The 24,400-nt window shown below is 36.2% G+C and overlaps 1 protein-coding gene across 2 annotated transcripts in view; it reads right to left on the bottom strand.

The window, feature by feature from the left end:
• Window positions 1-4,327: 4,327 nt before the first annotated feature.
• Window positions 4,328-24,400, bottom strand: part of RAB18 (RAB18, member RAS oncogene family) — a 46,449-nt gene continuing 26,376 nt past the window's right edge. The window contains exons 4-7 of one of the 2 annotated variants that reach the window (XM_036274469.1): window positions 11,843-11,915; window positions 8,312-8,430; window positions 8,171-8,237; window positions 4,346-6,463 (exon numbers count right to left, since the gene is read on the bottom strand). In XM_036274469.1, the coding sequence (XP_036130362.1) occupies window positions 6,288-6,463; window positions 8,171-8,237; window positions 8,312-8,430; window positions 11,843-11,915 (435 nt within the window). In that variant the 3' untranslated portion in view covers window positions 4,346-6,287. Of the gene's footprint in view, window positions 6,464-8,170; window positions 8,238-8,311; window positions 8,431-11,842; window positions 11,916-24,400 lie in introns of both variants that reach the window. The other variant, XM_036274477.1, reaches the window with a different exon arrangement.

Raw genomic sequence — 24,400 nt, 5'->3', positions numbered from 1 at the left:
AATTTAGAAAGAGTTCTAATTAAAATTCATACACATAAAAAGGAAAAATGGGCAAAGGATAATCTTTAAAACATACATATTTTAAAAAATAGAAAAGCAGTGAGAAAGGACTTGTCCTGTCAGCCATAAATATATTATAGAGCCACTATCATTGACATTTTGCTTCACCAGGACTCTGCAGCAGTCTGATGACACCTGGAGAGCCCCACTAAGCAAGCTTTTTTAAAGCATGAATAAAATATACAGAATTAAAACCAATTGCACTGAAATACATTACCTTCTAAGACCATAAAATAGTAGGCCAAAAAATATATTCCATTACTTACAGTAATTTTATCTTGGACAAAAGTGGTATTTTTTAGCTCAATGGGAAACAGCAAGTTTATTTGATGTATAATGCTCGCACAACTGACTATTCATATGAAGAGTAAGATCACTCCCTATCTTGTATCATAAGCACAAGTAAATTCAAAATTATGTAAAACCAAAAAATAAAAAAAGTCTCAGATGAATTTAGAGAATGTATGTACAATCTAAGAGTTGGGGAACCCAGAAAGTATAAAATATTTTAAAATTATCTTTAAGAAACACAGTATAACCAAGGTGAAAAAACAAACATCAGGTAAGAAACAAATGCTTAAAACATACACATATGGATTATTAATCTGTATTATACAAAGAGCTCATATAAAACAAAACCACTAAAAACTGAACAGAAAATCTGACAAAGGATATGGATAAGCATTTCAAAAAAGAGCAATTCCAAATAACCTACAAACATAAAGAAGATGCTCTTAGGAAAATGCAGGCACTTTCCTCACAGCAGGCCCCAGCCCATACCTTTCCCTTCCCCCAGGGAGGTACCTTTGCCATTCTCTCTCCTATGCTCCACTGACCCTCCTTCTGCCTCTGTTACTTGTTTGCTGAGCCTACACTACCCAGCTGGCTCACTTCTACTAACTCTGTAACTTTTAAAATAAACTTTCATTTATAATTTGAAAAAAATGCAAACTAAAATAACTATTAACACCTTAAAAAATATCAAAGTAGCAAAAATTAAAATTTGAGAACACCTCCTGCTGCTGATGGAGAATGCAAGGGGAAAGCCATATACTCACATATTTCTAGTGAAAATGTAAATTGTTACAGGTTTTTGGAAAGCAATCTACAAAATACATCAAAACTGAAAAAATACATTTTGTTTGGCCCATGGATCCGATTCTTAATATCTACCCATGGGGGGAAAAAAGCATATGTACAAGGATGTTTATTGCAACACTATCTGCAAAGGCAAAAATCAGAAACAATATCAACTCCCATTACTACAGGAATGATTAAACAGTGGTAATCCATACCATGGAATATTAATGTTGCACAATCATCGAAACAGATGTTAGATGCATCTAAGTTGGCCTAGAGGGAATTTCACAATCTATTGTCAGATAAGAACAGCAACATGCAGAGATGAATATACAGATGATCTCATTTTTTAAAAAAGTAAAGAGTAAAATTACACACACACACACACACACACACACACACGATTATAGAGGCATGGAGAAATGCAGAAAGGGTACACAGGTCAGGTTGCAATGCTGATGACCTCAGGGAGGAGAAGGGAAGAGTGTGTGTTCCCATTAGAGAAAATTAAACCAAAAAAACATGAGACCCTATAAAAGAAGGGGTCCTTGAAATCGCATGCATAAAGTTATTAACTCATTTATATGTATGTATCCACAAAGAATGATATGACAGTAACCTCACTAAAATAATAAATGATTTAAGAGTAATGGCTTTCAAGTGATAGTCATAGACAAACAACCCCTACATATGCACTCACACAGTATACATTTTGTTTTAAGAAAAAAAGAAAATCCAACTCAAACAGGCTTCACAAAAAAGGAATTTATTGGCTCTCATAAATTAAAAGTGCAGAAATAATCTAACCAGTTCAATATGATCGAGGTTCCAAATTGCTTCAGGGTTCCAAGTCAGAATCCCTCTCATTTTCTTAGAGCTGTCCTCAGGCAGGCTATTATGTTAGAAGAATGAGCTGTAGCAAGGTCAGAAGTGAATCCTCACACCACACTATCTCCAGGAAGATGTCTTCATCAGCAGTTCCTGGGGAATCCTCAGCAAACATCTAAGCAGCCTGATTTGGGTCAGGCAACTATTCCGGAACCATTTAATTTGTTTGTTTTGGCGTGTGTGTGTGTGTGTGTGGGGGGGGGGCAGCGTGGCACTGTTTAAAAGTAACTGGGCTAACTCTAGAGCTGGAGGCAAGACAATCCCATCCAAACCACATGCATGATAACGAGAGGTAGTTAGCCAAAAGAAAATAGGGGTGGTATTGTGAGAGAAGGAAGTGGATGCTGAATGGGCAATCCACAACATACATGAACAAGAAATTTATCCAATAAAATATTAAAAGTGTTCAACCTAATTAGTATTCAAAGAAATACAAATAAAATTACATAATTTTTTATCAGGTTAATAAAAAAGAAATACTGTTTGTGTGTGTGAGATGGTAAGGGGCAGGACTGAGAATAGGAGCTCACACTGCTATTGGAAAGGTGCTTATGTACAAAGCAATTTTAGCGAAAAGGCACTTAAGCAAATTTTATACCACAATTAGCAACATTACTGGTTACTAAATGTGAAATAAAAAGCTAGCAACAAATAGTAAAATTTAAAGCCCCACAACGTAACAGAAGTTATCCCCCTCCAATCTGATAGATGTTTCCATTTCGGAAAAAATAAAGATCAGGGATTCCTGGGTAAATCTATATTCTTTAGCTCCAAGTCTTGACTTGGTTTATCTTATCTATTTCTTCCTATTCTCCTCTTTCAAAATTTCTGGACAGAACCCAGGATGCAGTCTATAGCTGATTAATCTTAGCATCAGAACTAGTAAAATGTCTTCTGAAAATTGATTAAATATCAACTAGGGAAAATACATGAAGAATTAAAAATTTCCTAAGTATGACTTGAAATAGACTTCAATACACAGAATAATACTTGAACACTGAGAAGACTTGCAATCTAGGTACCCACAGGATTATTACAGTTTACTTGAAAATCAGAAGAAATATACACTGAACTGTATTTAAAGATATTAGGGCTATGAGGTAGGTCTGTGCCATCCCACAGGTAGAATGAGTAGTGGCATAAAAAGGATGCTCTTATGAGCTATGGGGCCAGTCCCACACTTTGTTTAGAATCATGTATATTTCTTAAGCATGCAAACTACAATGAATCAAAATGAAGTCTAATTTTACTATACTCCATTAGAAAGTCAACACCAACTGTGAATATGTAGATGACAATTAAATACTTAAAATGAAAATAGTCCCCTTCCCAGGTTTTGATTTTGAACAAAAGACTGTTTCTAGGTTTAATTTTTCTCAATTCAATTACAAATAGGAAGTTAAGGTGCCATAAGTCCCCTGACTTTGTACTATTCTAAGTCACAGATTTTCATTCCACTCTGGGAAGGTAAAAGAACTAAGAGACAACCTACTCCACTACCTTCATTTTTGGTTAAATGACTTACATGGTTGGCTTACATCAATGGGATTTACTCTATAACTCCAAAATCTGAAATAGTTCTATTATACATAAAAAAGAACAATAAGACATAGGGAAACTCTCTCAACCCTGCTGTAACTAGTCACAGCACAGGGAGCAGTGGTCAAAAGTACAGACTCAGCAGTGAAGATGCCTTAACTGGAATCCAGCTCTATTACTGATTAGCTATGTGATCTTTGGGAAGTTATCTAACACACCTGTGTTTCATTATCCTCATCTTTAAAATAGGCATAACAGGAATACCAACCAATCTCTTCAGGTTGCTGCAAGGTTTCATGAGATCATCCAGCACTTGGAACAGAACTTCGTACCAAGAAAACTTTCAACAAATGCTAACTATTACTATTAATATAAACTGAATAGTTATTTGTTTAGGTCTATGTCAGTACCCCTAGAACTCAAGCACTATATCCTAATTGTTCTAATTTACACCATCTGCATAAGTACTTGAAAACTACTTCAAATGATTAGAAAATAAAAATTAACAAAATCCTTTCAGTGGCTAGTTTTAGATATTACAACTACTTCACTTAGAAAACCTCCACTATGAAACGATAAACTTGCAACAAAAGAGTGAAGAGAAAGCCCGGCAGGTATGGCTCAGTGGACTGAGTGTTGTTACATGGATTGAGAGGTCGTGGTTCAATTCCCGGTCAGGGCACATGCCCACGTTGTGGGCCAAATCCCCAGTGGGGGGCATGCAGAGGCGGCCAATCGATGTTTTCTCTCATCAATGTTTCTATCTCTCTCCCTATCCCTTCCTCTCTCTCTCTATAATCAAAAAGGAAAAAAAGTTAAAAAAAAGAGTGAAGAGAAAGCCACAGAATACAATAGAACTTGAATAACACTATATTCAGAGGTTCTTCAGCTGATGAGAGTAATAAGGAAATGTATACTTCCTGCACAAATGCATCTAAGGAAAGCAGGCTATATTTATTCAAAAACTATAAAAGATTACAATATAAATCAAACAAAATTAGTTTTTAAAAGTTAAGTGACTCATGTATCCAAATTCTGACCAAATCAAGGCAACAATACAATGTACAGAAAGATAATTATATAGTCCAAGGAGCAAAAAGCAATAAACAGAAATGTCTTGTCAATATAGACACTACATAAATATACAAATCTATAGTTTTAACGTAACATGAACAAATCCTAAGTACATGTGTTGGCTACCTTTTTCCAAATTAAAGTAATAAATGTTTTATACTTAGTAAAAACATACATATTGTATAAAACTTTTAATCACATGTCATGAGGTCTAACATGTGTGAATAAAGTAGAACATAAGGTTTTATGTGAAGGAGGACACTTCAGAAAGAACCCAAGTTCAAGTAAATCCATTATCACACGTAATGCAAAGATGACCCACAAAAATGCTTATCCTTTGCAGCTGTATACAGAGAACAAAATGCCCAGAAATTAATATCAGAATCTTACTGTGAAGAGTATTATAGTGACTGACCTGTCTGAAAAGACAAATGACTTATTTGGGAGCTTAAACAGCAGACAGAGATCAATGTGAATTAAATAACATGAGTGAAAAATATATATATACACAATGTACAATAGCTAGAGGTTAGAAAACTGAATACTGTGGGAAACATTTATTAATCTGTACAATGTGGTTTTAATAAAATATTGACTATTTGTTACAATAAATTACCAATATTTTCATTGCAACAATACTTTCCCACATACATCAAAATCTGGAAGCGGTATGTCTTTCTCAAATTGCCATTTAGTGTTTTGTATCCCAACCCTTAAAACACATAGATTTTTTGATATCGACAAGCCATTTATGGAAATCATAAGATACAGCTATTCATAAACATTACACACGCCACATGGAGGTTCCTGGACAAACATCACCAACATTTACAGGAAAATGTGTTGGTTTAGAAGTGTAAAGTACTAACATGAGCCACATAAACACACTATTAGTGTCTTTCTGAAACCAAAACGGGGAAAAGCTTATTGCCATTCTGCCAACACCACATAACTAAAAATGCTGCACAAAGATTCATGAATCCAATGTACATATCATAGAATTAAAACTCCAGTTAAGCAACTGAGCTACTCATTGAAGTAAATTAAAAAATAAGATCAAACTCCTTTAACATATCAATGCTATTTTAGAAGCATCATCAGAACAGAGATTTAATTATAAATTGGCCTGGACTGTATCCAGTAAAGAGAATTTTGCTTAGTCCCAAAAAAGAATCTGTCAGCAAACATCCTAGGAAAGCTGTGGAATCATGCTCCTTGTTATTCTTGAAGAAATTCACCAGGTTGGATACCTGTAATCTCCCACTGGTTATAGGAGTTCTACATACCAATTAATTCAGTAATTGATAGGAGTATTTAAGCATAAAGAAGACCAAAAGCAGATCTTGTTATCACATATATTAGATAGGTGGATTTTAAAAAATCACATGATAAATGTAAATCATAAAAGCAAGTGTACTTGTAAAGGTACACCAATTTTATGTTACATAAAAAACTGTAGATTGCAAACTGTGCATGCTCACCATAACATTTTACCTGGGAAAGCCGATGAGTGAGATTTCTTGTAAATAATTACTGTCATGATACAAAACAAATATGTGCAAACTGCAAGGTCCCTAAAATAGCAGTTAAAGAGTTTATATACAGAAAGATGTCACTATCTGATCAAATATGGCATTTCCCAGAGTTTATAACACAGAACAATAACCTCCACAGGCTCCTCCTCCATGGCCTTCTTCCCTGTGTGACAGTTTGACTCCCTTATTCTGGTTCTCACTTTCCCATAGTCCAGGCGTCTGAATGATCTTTTCAACAAGTTCCTCAAAGGCACACTGTACACCGTCACAGGTTTTTGCACTTGCCTCTGAAATTCAAGGGAAAATGTCATAGCATATTCTTCCTGGTCATACACCTATGTTTTTATGGAAAACTGTTATGGAATAAATATCAGCCAAAAATATGTAAAGACTCAAATCCACAATTTCCCCCTATAGGTTTAATATTAGTGAATTTCCCCCAACTCTCTCAGTGCCTGTGAGCATCTCCCAGATCTGTCAACTTTCCACCAGCTGCCACTGCTACCACAGTGAAAGCCACCAGCTTCACTCATCTGGGCTACTGTAAGAGAATAACTAGCCTCTTGCTTCTGTTGCTCATGGTCCATTTTCTACATAAATAGGTCCTTAAAAAAAAAAAAAAAGATATCAGGTCACAGCACTATTCCTTTGCTCTCTACCACACTTAGTATCCTGTGAGGTCCAACATGATATTTTAAAATCTCACCTCCCATTATCACCACCCTTTTCCCCACATACACTGCTCCAGCTCATAAGCTTTCTTCCTGTTTCTTACACTATTTGCTATTCTCTCAGCCTGAGATGTTCTCCCTCTTGGTCTTCATTTGGGTGATTTTTGCTCAAATGGCATTGCCTTGAAAAACTCCTTAATTAGTTTCCATGCTAGTTGTCCTCTCCATCCTTATAACATTTATTTCCTTCAGAGCATTACTTACCTATTTAACTGCTTCCAGTACTAGAATGTAACCTCCGTGAGAACAGGGAGTTTGTTTGTTCGATTCACTATTATAGCCTCAGTGTTTTAATATTTATTAAATAAACTAATAAATACTGAAAGGAAGGACACCTAGCAAGTAAGTAGAGGTAGTACTCAGTTCCTTTCTAAAACTCTCTATACCTTCCACTTACAGCACCCTGCTTCTGCCTATATATGATGTTCTCCTGTATCAATTTTTTTATTCCTAGTCAATTCTAACACCATGGACTAGCTAAACTGACAACTCCTAAAGCTGGCTTCACTTTAGAATCAACTAGGGTGTTTTTTATATAGTGCCTTCTAGGCCCTCTTTCAGACTTGTGAGAAGGCCCAGGGACCTGTAATTTTAAAAAGCTCCCCAGATACTTCTGACATAGGAAGTCTACTTTTCTAGATGAGGAGGTCAACATTTTTGGATGGGGCCAGACAGTAAATATTTTAGGCTTTATAAGCCATATGGTTTCTACTGTAACTGAACTCTGCCATGAACCCCAAAGCAGCCACAGACAATATGCAGGTAGCTGGGCGTGGCTGTATTCCAATACAAATGATGGGCCAGATTTGGCCCTTACTATAGTTTGCCAACCCCTGCTCTACTATTTTGAAATATTAATGTGCATACAAATCACATGAAGATTTTATTAAAATGCAGATTCTAATTCAGAAAATCTGGTTAGAGCTTGAGATGAAGCATTTCAAGCAAGCTCCCAGGAGGTGCCACTGTTGCCAGCACATGGACCAGCAAGATACAACGTTAGCACTGGGAGCCTGGCTTTACTGAGGGGCATTACATCCTGAGAGGAATGATTTTACTGTGTTTGGTATGATTTCAGATCATGTGATCCTATTTTTTATTACAGAAGGAAAAATAAACCTGATTCTATAGTGAAATTTTATAGTATGAGACAACTCTGAACTACATGCATATCATTTATAATTCATAAAGAGAAAAAATGAACAGAAATTTCATTTTTAAATTGCTCATTAATAATGAAAGGATAAATATTCACACACCTACCTATAAATAACATGGAATGCTTTCGTGCAAATTTCAGGCCTTCGTTTCTATCAACTTCACGATTTTCCTAAAAGACAGATGCAAAGATTTAAAAAAAGCTACCAAAATATAGAGACAAATTTCAAGTGTCTAACTTCTTACCTTATCAATTTTATTTCCAACTAGCATGTTTACTATGTCATTTCTTGTGCAGTATGTTTCCAATTCATTTAACCAATTATCCAGTTTAACAAAGGTGTCTCTTCTAGTGACATCATAAACTAAAGTAAAAAGAGTCATTATTAAATAAGCATTTAAAAATAAGAAGCAATGATCTCATATTTTTTATATGTAAATAGAAACTAACATTACTATATAGGCAAGTCCATTTTTTAAAGTCTTTGATGCTTAACAATCAGTGTCTACAGATCCAGATGGAGGAAACAAGTATATGGAAAAAATACAAACACACACATATTTCAATTTTATTAACACACACTGTAAGAGGAATTAAATTATATCCTGTGTGGTAACAGAAAATTAATTTAAGAAAAATAACTACTGGCCCCATTCATAACAACAAGAAAAAGAAGTTTGTCCAAAAACCAAGTGTCTCGATTCAAATCTGTGGCAAAATACCAAATATTTTACATGAATTTAAACATTTACGACCCTGTTAATTTGTTTCTTACAAAGACCAGAATTTGAAAAACTATGTAAAGTTAGTAGTTGGAATCCTGATTGTCTTCCTCTGTTATCACTTTCACATTATTCTGCATTATAATAAATAGTTTTATTAATTTACATTATTTTCTAGGCTTAGAAGATGCTAAAACCAAAATACTAAGACTCACTTGTGAAATTAACAGAAGTAAAACCAAAGCCTCACAAGTCACAATATGAAAGAATTCTCCCTAAAACTGATCAATGATATTCATTTTAAACCATTTTCCAGGAGCATTAAGAACAAGTACTTCTCAGCAAGCCCACAAGACAGTGGCAGCTAGAGTGGTGTCTGAGGTGGGCAGTGTAGGTCCTGCTGCTCCAGAGCCCAGCCTCTGTGCCTCCTGGCCCAGCTCTATCACAGGAAGGTTGTTGATCACTATGAAAATCCCAGAAATGTGGGATCTCTTGAGAAGACATCTAAAAATGTTGGAGGATCTAATGGGGGCTATAGCATGGGGTGATGTGATGAAATTACAGATTCAAGTGGATGAAAAGGGGAATATAGTGGATGCCAGGTTATAAAACATTGGCTGAGGTTCTGCAATTGCCTCTAGCTCATTAGCCACTGAATGACTAAAAGGAAAGACAGTGGAGGAACCTTAACCATCAAAAACACAGATATCGCCCTGGCCGGTTTGGCTCAGCTGGTCCTACAGACTGAAGGATCTTGGGTTCAATTCTGGTCAAGGGCACATACCTGGGTTGCAGGTTTGATTGCCAGCCCTGGTAGGAGTCGTGCTGGAGGCAACCAATCGATGTGTCTTTCTCACATCGATGTTTCTCCCCACCCCCTTCCACTCTACCTAAAAATCAGTGCAAAAATATCCTCGGGTGAGGATTAACCAAAACCAAAAAAACAAAAACAAAAACCCACAAATATTGCCAAGGAACTCTGCCTTCCCCGTGTGGAACTGTACTGTTCCACGCTGGCTGAAGATGCGATCAAGGCCTCTCTGGATGATTACAAACTGAAACAAGAACCCAAGAAAGGCAAGGTGGAGAAGAAATAAGCCCTTGGCAAAGTTTCTAGCAGGACACATCAGCTGCCTGCCCCCCTGCCATGTAGTCACCCCATGCAGTCACATACATTTCAAAAGCCCCTAGCACAATGTAATGAAAGAGCTATGTGATACCCACAATACCCACAACATTTGCTATTCACATTGTGGCTCTAATACAAGCAAAATACACAATTTAATTGTTCTGAATCCTGTGGTTTCTTTCAGCCCACTTTTATCACCTTGACCCAATTTGTGTATATTTTGTATTGTGTGTAAAGCCTCAAAACTGAAATCAGTAACAAAGTCTCAAGTTTTGATAGTGCATGAAGTGCACAAAGATCTATTTTACCTGAATCTACTTTGGGGAAGATTACTAACAGAATGCCTTGGTATGATTATTTGATGGAACCAAGTACTGTACATAAAACAGATCTGTACATATATATAATAAACAAAAAAATGTAAGATAAAAAAAACAAACAAATAGCACTTTTCAACAAGTTATAGTGAGAATTCACATTTGGTTTTTAAATTTTATGTGATTATGAATCAATAGTGTTAAGTGCTTTGTGCTATTTTTTAGAACTGACAAAATGCTACTAACTGAAGATCAGTTTCTGGTAATACTCTAAAACCAACTATAAGTAGATTAATCCTCATTATTTTCTTATTGACATGCACTTTTAAATCAAATAAACTAGTCTGATCTTTATTTTTTCTTTCTTTGTTTACTTTGTTAATCCTCAACCGAGGATATTTTTCCACTGATTTTTTTAGATAGAATTAAAGGGAGGGAAGGAGGGAGAGAGGGAGAAGGAGAAGGGAAGAGAGAGAGAGACATGGATGTGAGAGACACACATCAATTGGTTGCCTCCTGCACAACCCTGGAGATTGAACCTGTAGCCTAGGTGCGTGCCCCAGACCAGGAATAGAACCCAAGACCCGTCAGTCCATGGGCTGATGATCTGACTCCTAAGCCAAACCAGCCAGGGCTGATCTCTAGTTTTTAATTGCTAGACAAAGGGTTGAAAATAAATTTTTAAAGTTTTACCATTGTAATTAGCTAATATTAATAATAGGAAAGGAGCAAAGGGAAGGCCAGACATTATAAGAATGGTCACCCTGGCAGCTTCACCGGGAGGCTGCAACTTTACACTCCCCAGGGAACCACCATTCCCCAAAGATCACAGGGGGAAGGGGTCCAAGGAAGGAGAAGATGGATACATGCAGAGTGAGTCAGGGTGACCTAGGAAAGGTGCTTGTCTATCAGTTTAACCTGGGAACAAAAATAATTGGCCAGAGGGGTGAAGCCAATGCAAGTCCGCAAAAATTTGGGAATGCATAATCTGCAGACAAAAGAATTCTCTCTTTTGTTCCTCTGGCTTTGCTCCTGCTTCCTTGCACTCACCTTTGGCCCATCCCTACCCACGTGGCCCTGAAAGCTGCTTGTCCCCCAGCCATGCATATCCCACACACAATGGACTGCAGCTGGGAACACAAGCTAACCTAGCCAGATGCTAGACCAGACTGTGCAAATATTGAACGGAGGTTCTGGGTAGTGACTTTAATCCTAGTCCTACTGAAGACCAAATGGGACTTTTTCCTTGGCAGGATGGAAGGTAATAGAACCTTGGAAACTCAGGGGTTTAATTCCACAGAAATAAAACTTTCCAAATACCCTATACTCCCATGGGGGGTGGAGGGCGGAGCTCTGTAAATTCTTATTTCAGCAGCACCCCAGGAAACCCACTTCTGGCAATAGATAGGAACACAGAGAGCACCCCACCAATAACAGTTTCAGTATTCATTAATATTAAATGAAGCTAATATAACATCAAGTTACACAAAAGTAGCCCTGAAGAAAAAGAAAAACAAAAACTTATTGACCTTCACAGATAAGGAAAATCAGATATTCTAGTAATAAACAACAATATTTTAAAAACAGTTTATTAAAGTAAAAACTTACCCAATATAACACCCTGTGCACCTCTATAATAGCTGGGAGTTAATGTTCTGAACCTCTCTTGACCAGCAGTATCCTAAAAGTGACAATCAAATACTATTAAATAAAACAAAGTATAAATAACAATATTGAACATACTAATGTAAGAGTAGAAAGTAAACAGCATTATTAAAAATTTCAATGCACAAGCTAATTTAAAACTTGAAATTTAAATGTGTTCACTCAATGACAAGTGTTATATTAAAATTAAATACTGACTCATCTCTCAACAAATGCAACTAAGTAAAGGTGCTCTACCACTTTGGATTTAAGATTTTTACCATACATGAAACCCATTTCATTGAAAGCTATGGTTCTCAACTCTGGCTGCAATGTAATTTTCTGGAAAACAGGTTCCAACCCACAAGTATTCTAATTTAATTGGTCTAAGGACTGAGGGAACGTTTTAAGATCTTCCCAGGTGATTTTAACATAGTATCAATGTTGAGAATCGCTGATTTAAAGATAATTACAGTGGTATCTTATTTTAGGTAAGCAATTTTTAGGATGGACTTTTTTTTAAAGTGTTTTCTATATGTCTTCTTTTAGGAAAATGCATAAAACCAAACCACTCCTTATTTCTGACTCATGCTAGGGGTGATAAACATACACTATACACTAGCAGGAAATTAAGATTTCAAGAGGAAGGAACCTCATCTGTTTAGTCACCAGTTTAACCTCACTGCCTAGAGCAAGTCCTGCCATAGGATAGCTGTTCAACTTCTGCTGGGGAAAAAAAAAGGTGAAAAAACTAATGAACAAGTCTCGACTTCTAGGGTGGTTCCTTTTGTCTTCTTTCCACCATCCTTGGACTGTGGCTTCAAGGTACCTTAGATTATACAAAGCAGCAGTGCTGCCTCAGCCCATCATGTGTTTTATTATACAAGGTTTTAATGAAGTTGTACTGAAACACAGCCAGGCGCATCTACTTATGTATGTATTGCCATATTTTACTATTCAGTCTTTTACAAAAAGTTCGCATCAGAGGGTTGGGGAAATTGGTGAAAAAGGTTAAGGAATTAAGAAATTCAAACTGGTAGACACAAAACTGTCACAGGATGTAAAATATAGCACTGGGACTATAATCAACAATATTGTAATAACTATGTATGGTGCCAGGTGGGTACTAAAAATATTGGGAACACTGTAAAGTTTATGATTGTCAAAACACTGTACTGTACACCTATAAACTAATATAAAATAATAATGAATGTATACTAATTGAAAAATAAAATTAAAAAGAATAAAAGAAAAAGTTTGCAGTTTGCTACTGTAAAGTGCCCTGAAAATAAGTAAAAATGTGTATCAAATGTCAACTTAGCTACCAGCCCCATGGCTGTAAATGTCAGTTTAGCTATGGAACAAACAGAAGCTAGCTCCTTTATCTATTAAAAAGTGTTAATAACTTCTAAGAGGTTTATAAGATTGGAGAGACATTTTAAACCAGCAATGACAGGCTCCAGCAATACCTAGTTTCTTTGCCTGGTCCAAGTAGAGAATGCTTTAAGAAAATAACAATAAGGCAGAGAGTGTATGAGGTAAGTTCGAGCCCCAGAAGTGAAACTTAGGAAAATGTTTCATGTAAACCACTCTGTACATCTATTACTCTTCCCCAGATAAATTTACATAAATGTAGAATGTCCTTGGTTTCCAATTCTCACCACTTCAGAAACCGCCCCACCCTACCTCTGGCATGCTGAAGTGAAAAAGTAAGAAAATTAAAATTAAACTTTCCAGCCCTGGCCAGTGTGGCTCAGTTGGTTGGAGCATCATCCCATACACTGAAAGGTCTTGGGTTCGATTCCCAGTCAGGGCACATACCCAGGTGGAGGGTTCAGTTCCTGGTTGGGATGCGTGTGGGAGGCAACCAATTGATGTTTCTCTCTCACATTCATGTTTTTCTCTCTCTTCTTCTCCCTTCCTCTTTCTCTACAATCAACAAAAACATATCCCTGGGTGAGGATTTAAAAAATATTAAACTTTCGCCCTGGCCGGTTTGGCTCAGCGGTTGGAGCCTCGGCCTGCGGTACAGAGAGACCCGGGTTCGGTTCCCGCTAAGGGCACGTACCTCGGTTGCAGTTTGTCCCCGGCCCTGGTTGGTCGTGCGGGTGGCAGCCACTCGATGTGTCCCTTCACATCGATGTTTCTCTCTCTCTCTCTTCCTCTCTCTCCCTCCCGCTCTATCTGAACAAAAAATGTCCTCGGGTGAGGATTAAAAATAAAAAAAATAAATAAATAAAAATAAAAAATAAAAAATATTAAACTTTCTAAAGAAACAAGTTTATGAGATAAAAAAAATTTCTCTTTACACAAATTCTCTTTGCTTCTAAGTTTCTTAAAAAACCTGCCTCTGATATTTAAAATTATTCAATTTGCATGTTTACTCAAAACAATAATATAAATTAAAAGTTGCACAAAGTGAAGTGGATTTACTATCTAAGACAGATTATAATATTGACAATATGATACAGATCGGGGCAAGGACCAAGCATGACATATTTTTGTCCAAAGACTTTTTATTATAGCAGGGAAAGAGTCATTCTATTTGCATAGAGAAAATATCTACACTTTAATAAATGAATTTCCAGAACTAGCATTTGAATATAAATTTTTTTCCCTTTGGTCTTCATTGAGATCAACTTCAGTAACTACCTTAATGAAACACAATATAAAAAAATCAGAACTGCAACTCCTCTTAAAGTTTGCATAAAGTCCAATGTTTTAAAAATAAAGACTATAGAAAAAAATGTTTTAGTGTTGAAACACTGCACATGAGCCCAGCTGGTATGGCTCAGTGGTTGAGCAACAACCTATGCACCAAGAGGTCATTGGTTCAATTCCCGGTCATGCCCAGGTTGTGGGCCCAATTCCCAGTTGGGGCATGCAGGAGGCAGCCAATCAATGTTCTCTCTCATCGATGTTTCTCTTTCTCTCTCTCCTTCTCCCTCTAAAAATCAATAAAGAAAAAAAAATTAAAATATTGCACGATTTTGACACTTTAAATGTGAATCTTTAATTAGGTCAGATGTTTGAGTCTTGACATTTTTTTATTCACCCGTAAAAATGTTTATGTAGGTATGATAATTTGGACAAAAAACCCTGTGCCATCTTTTGGATCAGAATTTATAACAACTATAAAATCTATATGCTTAAATAGTCAGAAGTCAGATTTTTGCTTGTGTCTGTTTTCAAAACAGGAATATGCAGTAAGTGTAAATGACATCTTTGTAAGATAAAACAGCACAGCTTATTATCTTTATCCTGAGGTTTTATTTTCTGATGGAAGAGAAGACAAGAAATTATTGAAGATGAGATATATAAAGGGCTAGAAAGGATCAGAAAGACTAAATAACAGAATGTGGGGAATAGAAGTGAAGGAAGAATATAGAAAAACCAACCTTAGAGTGGGTCATAATAAATACACAGCACTTTCAGGAGGCAGTGGGGGCAAGGCTATGCTTGATTATTCTATCTGATTGATCCTAGGAGCGCCCAAATGAAAAAGGAACTAATTTTACTTATATAAATAAACCTACAGAAGAGTTAGAGGACACTATGGATTCATATAGTTCTAACACTAAGTGAGGCTTTCCTATATGTGACATGTCACACAGATGCCATGAGAAAATAACTGATTTTTCCACATAAATACTAAAACTTTGGTATGGCAAAAAAGTCTCTCCCCAGACCACTCCACTCCTCAAACACATACTCTCATCTTAAACAAGATCTGAAGGTAAATGAGAGACTGGAAAAAAAAAATCTAGTAGCACATGATAGAATTAGTATTACACATACACACAAGAACATTAATATATGTTCATCTTACATAAGTTTTAAAGACAAATGACAGAGTAGAAAAAAAAGGAGCATTTGACAAAAGCTAGTATTTTTAATATATAAAGATTTAATCATGAAAAGGATGACTGCTAATATAAAATGGGCAAAAGTATATAAAAAGAAAACTCATTTAAAATATAATCAACAAATATGAGAGAAAAAACTCACTAGTCAAAAACAGTACAAGTATAAGTGAAAAATTACTCAGGCAAAAATGAAAAAGAGTTAACATATAACATGGAATACCTATTTTATATATATCAATGTTAAATCTTTACATTCTTTGAGTCAACAATTCTATTTCTAGGTATACATCCTAAAGTAACTGGACAAGGACACATAGATGTATAAATCAGGATGCTCATTAGAGTATTGCTGATATTTATGAAAAACTTATGCTTAATATCTTTCACTAGGGTTGATTAAATTAAGGTACAGCCATAAGATGGAATACAGGTAGCCACGTGAACTGATGTACCTCGATATTCTTTGACACAGAAAAATGTAGAGTGTAAAGTGTGTGTGTAGGTGGCGAGGAGGGGCAAAAAGGTGAAAAAACATGATATAATCTGAAAAATTACATGTGTAACAGTATGTACATGCCTAGGTATTTTATTTTATTTTATTTTTTATCCTCACCTGAGGACATTTTTCCATTTTTTGTTCAGATAGAGTGGGAGGGAGAGAGGAGAGAGAGAGAAACATCGACGTGAAAGGTACACATGGAGTGGCTGCCACCCCCACGACCCAACCAGGGCCAGGGACAAACTGAGGTACATGCCCTTAGCGGAAACCAAACCTGGTTCTCTCTAGACTGCAGGCAGACGCTCTAACCATTGAACCAAACTGGCCAGGGCATGCCTAGGTATTTAAGGATGCTAGCTAAAATGTAAATATTGGTTAAAGATGAACTATCTTCTCTATTTCTTATTGTCTCTATTATCCTTTTTAGAAAGAGCCTGTATTATCCTTACAGTCAGGGGGAACCTCCTCCTTTTTAAAAACTACTTATATACCTATGACAAAGATGTCACTTCAACAATACCTGCCAACCCTTTTATTACATAAGACCTAGACAGTAAATTAAAAACAAACAAACAAAAAGCCTCTTATATGAAAAATCTCATAGCAACCATTAAACCTCAGATCCTACTCTGATCTGTACCTTTCACAAAGCAGTAGCAGGGGCAGAAATAAGTGACAAATCAACCATTAAAAGCATATAAAATCAGGCCCTCACTTGAGTACAGAAAGCAGCCAGCATTCTTAAACTATTCAATATATTTTACTATGGTCTAATCCAATATTTAAAAAAATTGTTTTCTGTAAGGCATTACTGTTCTGGTTGACATTAAATGTATTTTGGGGAAAGGGGCAAACAGGCCACCAATCATATGTATGTTAGAAAAAAATTAATAGATTAATAGAAAAACATTAGACACACTTACATAGTTACTTGATTATGGGATAAAATGTTTCTTTGGAATAGTGTGCCATTCAAAGAATGCCAGGAAGATGAATGAGATCATACCATGTATGAATACTTATAGTTTCGATCTGTAATGGATGTCTAAACACCACTTAATATTTAATCACTATTTTGAACTATGTCTTAATTTGATGATTGCTGACCAGTTCTAACATTATTTATGTTATAAAAATATGTTTATATATTAAATAATCATAGTACATGAAAAATTAGATATATAAAATACATTTTTATAATGTACATATATAATATCTATTTGATATATTAGCAATCATATTTAGATAGAGATACAGACATAACTAGGTAGGTAGGTAGGCAGATAGGAGTGAAGAAGAGACAGGTAGACAAACATAGACAATAAGTACCTTGGGTATTTCTGACAGCAAAACTTACCTATTCACAACAAGGATACATTAAGGCACCTTTGGACAACATGATGTGTAACTATATCCACATTATAGGATTACCAGAAGAATAAGAGACAGAGAAAGGTATTGAGAACGCATTTGGAAAAATAATGGATGAAAACTTCCCTAACCTGGTGAAGGAAAAAGACACACAAATCCAGGAAGTACATAGAGTCCCAAACAAGACGAACCCAAAGAGGTCCACACCAAGACACATCATAATTAAAATGCCAAAGGAAAAAGACAAAGAGAGAATCTTAAAAGCAGCAAGAGAAAGACAGTTACCTATAAGGGAGCTCCATTAAGACTGTCAGCAAAATTCTCAACAGAAACACTTCAGGCCAGAAGGGATTGGCATGAAATATTCAAATTAATGAAAAGTAAGGACCTACAACCAAGACTTCTTTACCTAGCAAGATTATCATTTAAAATTGGAGAAATAGTTTCCCAGAGAAGAAAAAGTTAAAGTAGTTGATTACCACCAAACCAGTATTACAATAAATGTTAAAGGGTCTAGTTTAAGAAGAACAAAGAAAAATAAACCACACAGAAACACTGTTATAAAGAATAAAATGGCAATAAATATATACCTGTAAATAATCATTTTAAATGTAAATGGCATAAATGCTCCAGTCAAAAGTCATACAGTGGGTGAATGGATAAGAAAACAAGACCAATATATATGCCTTCTATAAGAGATGCACCTCAGAACGAAAGATAGACATAGTCAGAAAGTAAAGAAATGGAGAAAAATATTTTATGCAAATATAAATTTAAAAAGTAGTCGGTGTAGCAATACTTTTTTCAGACAAAACAGACTTTAAAACAAAGGCTATAAGAGACAAAAAAAAAAAAGGACTACGTAATGATAAAATGAACAATCAAATAAGATGATGTAACACTTGTAAACATTTATGTACCCAACATGGGGCACCTAAATATGTAAAGCAAATCTTGAAAGACTTAAAGGGAGAAACTGAGAGTAACACAACCAGAGTAGGGGATTTTAACAGCCCACTGACATCAATGGACAGATCTTTCAGACAGAAAATCAATAAGAAAACAGCAACCTTAAATGACACATTACACCAGATGTATTTAATTGACTAAAAAATACTGATTAATAAATATTGATTAAAAAATCTTGAGAGCATTTTACCCCAAAGCAGCAGCATATATGTTCTTTTCAAGTGCACATGGAATATTTTCGAGGATAGATCACATGTTAAGACATAAAACAAGTCTCAACAAATTTAAGAAGACTGAAACCATAGCAAGCATCTTTTCTGACCACAATGGTATGAGACTAGAAATCAATCACAAGAACAAAACTAAAGCCCTGGTTGGTTTGGCTCAGCAGTAAGAGGGTTGGCCCAGGGACCAATGAGTTGCCAGTTCAATTTCAATCAAGGGTACATACTTAGATTGCAGTTCATCCCGGACCTGGTCGGGGTCGTGAGGGAGGCAACCAGTTGCTGTGTCCCCCTGATGTCAATGTTTCTCTCTCTCCCTCCCTCCCTCCTACTCTATCTGAAGACAAATGGAAAAATGTCCTCAGGTAAGAATTATTTTTTTTTAAAAAAAGAAAAAACTAAAAGACACAAACACATGGAGGCCCAAATACCATGTTACTAAGCAATAAATGGGTTAACAATGAGATCAAGGAATAAATCAAAAGATACCTAGGAACAAATGAAAATGAAAACACAACAAACTCAAATCTATGGGACACAGCAAAAGTAGTCCTAAGAGGGAAATTTGTAGCATTATAGGCCTATCCCAAGAAACAAAAAAAATCTCAAAATAAAAATGCAACTGTACACCTAAAGGTACTAAAAAAAGAACAAACAAAGCCCAAAGTGAGTAGAAGAAAGGAAATAATAAAGATCACGGCAGATCAATAGACTTCCGGTCAAGATGGCGGCGTAGGTAAACGTACTATCGCGTCCTCCCACAACCACATCAAAGTTACTACTAAACTACAGAACAACCATCATTCAAAACCACCTGAAAACCAGCTGAATGGAAGTCCTACAACTACGAAATTAAAGAAGCAGTCATATCGAGACTGGTAGGATGGGTGGAGGCATGACGGGCTGGTCCCACACCCACGTGTGGCGGATAAAACTCAGGAGGACACCTCGGCTGGGAAGGTCCTCCCTGAGGACCAAGGGGTCCCTGTCCTACACCAGGTGCCCCGCTCAGGGTTCCAGTGCCAGGAAGAGAAGTCCTCATAACTTCTGGCTGGAAAAACCAGTGGGAACTGAGACTCAGGGAGGCTGAGACTGCTGGAGCCCCAGGGAGCTCCTCTTAAAGGGCCCGCGCACAGACTTATCAGACTCACTCCCTCTAAGCTTGGAGGGGAGGCAGCTCAAGGGGCACCAGAGACATACAGGGAGGAACTGAGCTGTTTGGCACTGGAGCAAGGGCTGGAGAGGGGGCTTACTTTGGGACAGATGTGCTGTCAGAGGCCTTTGTTCCTCTGGTGAGTCCTTCCCTGGGGCAGCAGACAGCGCCATATCTGGGACTCAGCAACCTGGCTCACACTGGTTGCCCGGCCCTGGTGATTCCCTGAGGCCTTACCCAAGCCAACTTTCAGGCCCACCAGCTGTTGCCAGTTGCTTAACTATAGGATTGGCCTGTTTTGGATCCTGCTTCAGGTTTTCCTAAATTCTTTCAAACAAGCAGCATCTGGTCTCAGATAGCCCCATACCTCTCGTTAAGTAATACATAGAAACAAACACAAGGAGGCAGCCAAAATGAGGAGACAAAGAAACAGGTCCCAAATGAAAAAACAGAACAAAACCCTAGGAAAAGAACTAAGCGAAATGGAGATAAGCAACCTAACAGATGCTGAGTTCAAAATATTGCTTATAAGGATGCTCAATGAACTTAGTGAGAACCTCAATGAACTTAGTGAGGGCCTCAATGAACTTAGTGAGGGCCTCAAGAGCATAAAAAAGTCAGAAATGATGGATGCACAGTCAGAAATGAAGGAGGCACTAACTGAAATAAAGAATGACTTACACAGATTCAATAGTAGAGTAGGTAAAGCCAAGAAACAAACCATCGATTTGGAATATAAGGAATCAAAAAACACCCAATCATAACAGAAAAAAAAAAAAAAAAAGAATCCCCAAAAATGAGGACAGTGTAAGGAGCCTGTGGGACAACTTCAAATGTGCCAACATTCGCCTCTTGGGGTGCCAGAAGGAGAAGAGAGAACAAGAAATTGAAAACCTATTTGAAACAATAATGACAGAAAACTTCCCTGACTTGGTGTAGGAAACAGACATACAAGTCCAGGAAGCACAGAGAGTCCCAAACAAGATGAACCCCAAGGGGCCCACACCAAGACACATCATCATCAAAATGCAAAAGCTTCAAGACAAAGAGAGAATCTTAAAAGCAGCAAGAGAAAAGCAGTTAGTTACCTACAAGGGAGTTCCCATTAGACTGTCAACTGATTTCTCAAAAGAAACTTTGCAGGCCAGAAGGGAGTGGCAAGAAATATTCAGAGTGATGAAAAGCAAGAACCTACAACCAAGATTACTCTACCCTGCAAAGCGTCATTTAGAATCGATGGCCATATAAAGAGTTTCCCAGACAAGAAAAATTTAAAGGAGTTCATCACCACCAAACCATTATATATGAAATATTGAAGAAAACAAAATGAACAAGCAGAACAGAAACATTCTTATAGATATAGAGAACATTTTATTGGTTACCAGATGGGAGGGGGGATGGGGGAATGGGTGAAAAAGGTGAAGCAATTAAGAAGTACAAATTGGTTGCTAGACTGACAAACCTCAAAGGGAAGGGGCGTTGGGGGTGGGGGGTGGGGGGTGGGAAGAAATAAACCAAAGAACTTATATGCATATATGCATAACCAATGGACAAAGACAACAGTGTGGGGAAAGGCAGGAGGGGGGAGGGAGTGGGGAGGAGGGGGTCAATAAGGAAAAAATGAGGAACATCTGTAATACATTCAACAATAAAGATAAAAATAAATTAATGAATTAAATAAATAAATAAAATTAATTAATAAAAAAAAGATCACAGCAGAAATAAAACAGAGTTTAAAAAAATACTAAAGATCAATGAATCTAAGAGCTGGTTATTTGAAAAGATAAACAAGATTGATAAACCCTTAAGCAAACTCATCAAGAAAAAATGAGAGAGGACACAAATAAAATCAGAAATGAAAGATAAGTAACAACTGACACCACAGAAATATCAAATATTATCAAAAAAATATTACAAAGAGCTACATGCCATCAAATTGGAAAATCTAGATCAAATGGATAAATTCCTGGAAATATACAATCTTCCAAACTGAATCATGATAATCAGAGAATCTGAACAGACTAATTACAACTAGTGAAACTGAAGCAGCAATAAAAATAAAATTTCCTCCCAGCCGGTGTGGCTCAGTGGATTGAATGTTGTCCCATGGTACCGAGAGGTCCCAGTTCAACTTCCTGTCAGGGCACATGCCCAGGTTGTGGGCTCAATTCCCATGGCGAGGGAGTGCAGGAGGTAGCTGATCAATGTCTCTCTCTCTCACATTGATGTTTCTCTCTCTCTCTCTCTCACTTCCTCTCTAAAAAATATAAAATAAAACACAAAAAATCAAAAAACTTCCAACAAACAAAAGTCCTGGACTGGATGTGAATTTTACCAAACATTCAAAAAGAACTAACACCTTTCTTTCTAAAACTATTCTAAAAAATTCAAGAGGAGGCAAGACACTCAAGCTCATTCTATGAGGCCAGCATTATCCTGATTCCAAAACCAGATAAAAACACTACAAAGAAAGAAAATTTCAGGCCAATATTCCTGATGAACATAGATACTAAATCCTCTACAAAATATTAGCAAACAGGATCCAGCAATACATTGAAAAGATCATATACCATGATCAAACACCATGATCCTTATTCTGAGGACGCAAGGTTGGTACAATAGCTGCAAATCAATAAACATGATACACCACATAAACAAAATAAAGGATAAAAATCACATGAACATATCAATGGATGCAGACAAAGCATTTGACAAAATCCAACACCAATTTATGATAGAAACTCTCACCAAAGTGGGAATAGAAGGAACATACCTCAATATAATAAAGGCCATATAGAGGAACTCACAGACAAAATCATACTCAATGGGCAAAAACTAAAAGTGTTTCCCTTAAGATCAGGAACAAGACAGGGATGTCTGCTTTCACTATCCTTATTCAACATAGTACTGGTAATTCTAGCCACAGCAAACAAACAAGAAGAAATAATGGTATCCAAATTGGAAAGAAAGAAGTAAACTGTCATTATTCACAGATGACATGATACTGTATATAGAGAACCCTAAAGATTCCACAAAAAACACTAATTAGAGCTGATAAATGAATTCAGCAAACTAACAAAATACAAAATAAATATTCAGAAATCGGATGCATTTTTATGCACCAATAATGAACTAATCAGAAAGGGAAACTAAGAAAACAATCCCATTTACAATTGCATAAAAAACAAACATAGAAATAAATTTAACCAAGGATGTAAAAGACCTGTATTAAAAAATTTATAAAACACTGAAGAATCTGAAGAAGTAACAAATAAGTAGAAGCATATACCATGTTCATGGATAGAAAAAATTAACATCATTAAAATGTCTATGCTACCCAAAGCGATCTACAGATTCAACACAATTTTTATCAGGATACTAATGGTGTATTTCACAGAACTAAAACAAACATTCCAAAAATTTATATAGAACCACAAAAGACCACAAATAGCCACAGTAATCTAGAGAAAGAAGAACAAAGTTGGAGCCCTATTAATCAAAATATCATGGTACTGGCATAAAAATAGACCTATATATCAATAGAACAGAATAGAGAGCCTAGAAATAAACCCACACCTTATGGTTAATTAACATCTGACAAAGAAGGCAAGAATGTACTGCAAAATGAGGTCAAGATAATCTTTTCAATAAATGATGCTGAAAAAGTTAGACGGATACATGTAAAAAATGAAACTCGATCACCTTCTTATACCATACACAAGAATAAACTCAAAATGGATTAAGGATTTAAATGTATGACTCAAAACCATAAAAATTCTAAAAAGCAAAAAACAAAAAACATAAGCAGTAATACTTGGACATTTTTCTTAGTAATATTTTTTTCCAATATATTTCCTAGGGCAAGGGAAACAAAGAAAAAATATAAACAAATGGGACTACATCGAACTAAAAAGATTTTGTACAGCAAGTAAAACCATCAACAAAGTGAAAAGACAACCCACTGAATGGGAGAACATATTCACCAATGATACATCTGATAAAGGGTTAATATCCAAAATCTATAAAGAACTTATACAACTCAACACACAAAAAAATGAACAATCCAATTTTTAAAATGGGCAAAAGACTTGAATAGACACTTCTCCAAAGACGTAAAAATGGTCAACCGACATATGAAAAGGTACCCAATGTCACAAATCATCAGAGAAATGCAAATTAAAACCACAAAGAGATATCACACCTCACAGCTGTCAGAATGGCTATCATTAATAAATCATCAAGCAACAAGTGTTGGCAAGGAGTGTAGAAAAGGAAACCCTTTTGTACTGTTGGTGGGAATACAGATTGGTGCAGCCACTGTGGAAACCAGTATAGAGTTTACTCAAAAAATTAAAAAAATGGAACTGCCTTCTGAGCCAGTGATTCCACTTCTGGAAATATATTAAAAAAAAAAACAAAACTTGAAACATTAATTAAAAA

The sequence above is a fragment of the Molossus molossus genome, unplaced genomic scaffold (assembly GCF_014108415.1).
Source record: "Molossus molossus isolate mMolMol1 unplaced genomic scaffold, mMolMol1.p scaffold_m16_p_1, whole genome shotgun sequence".
Classification (NCBI taxonomy): Eukaryota; Metazoa; Chordata; class Mammalia; order Chiroptera; family Molossidae; genus Molossus; species Molossus molossus.
The sequence above is the reverse complement of the archived record's forward strand: the minus strand, read 5'-3'. Positions and strand labels throughout refer to the sequence as shown.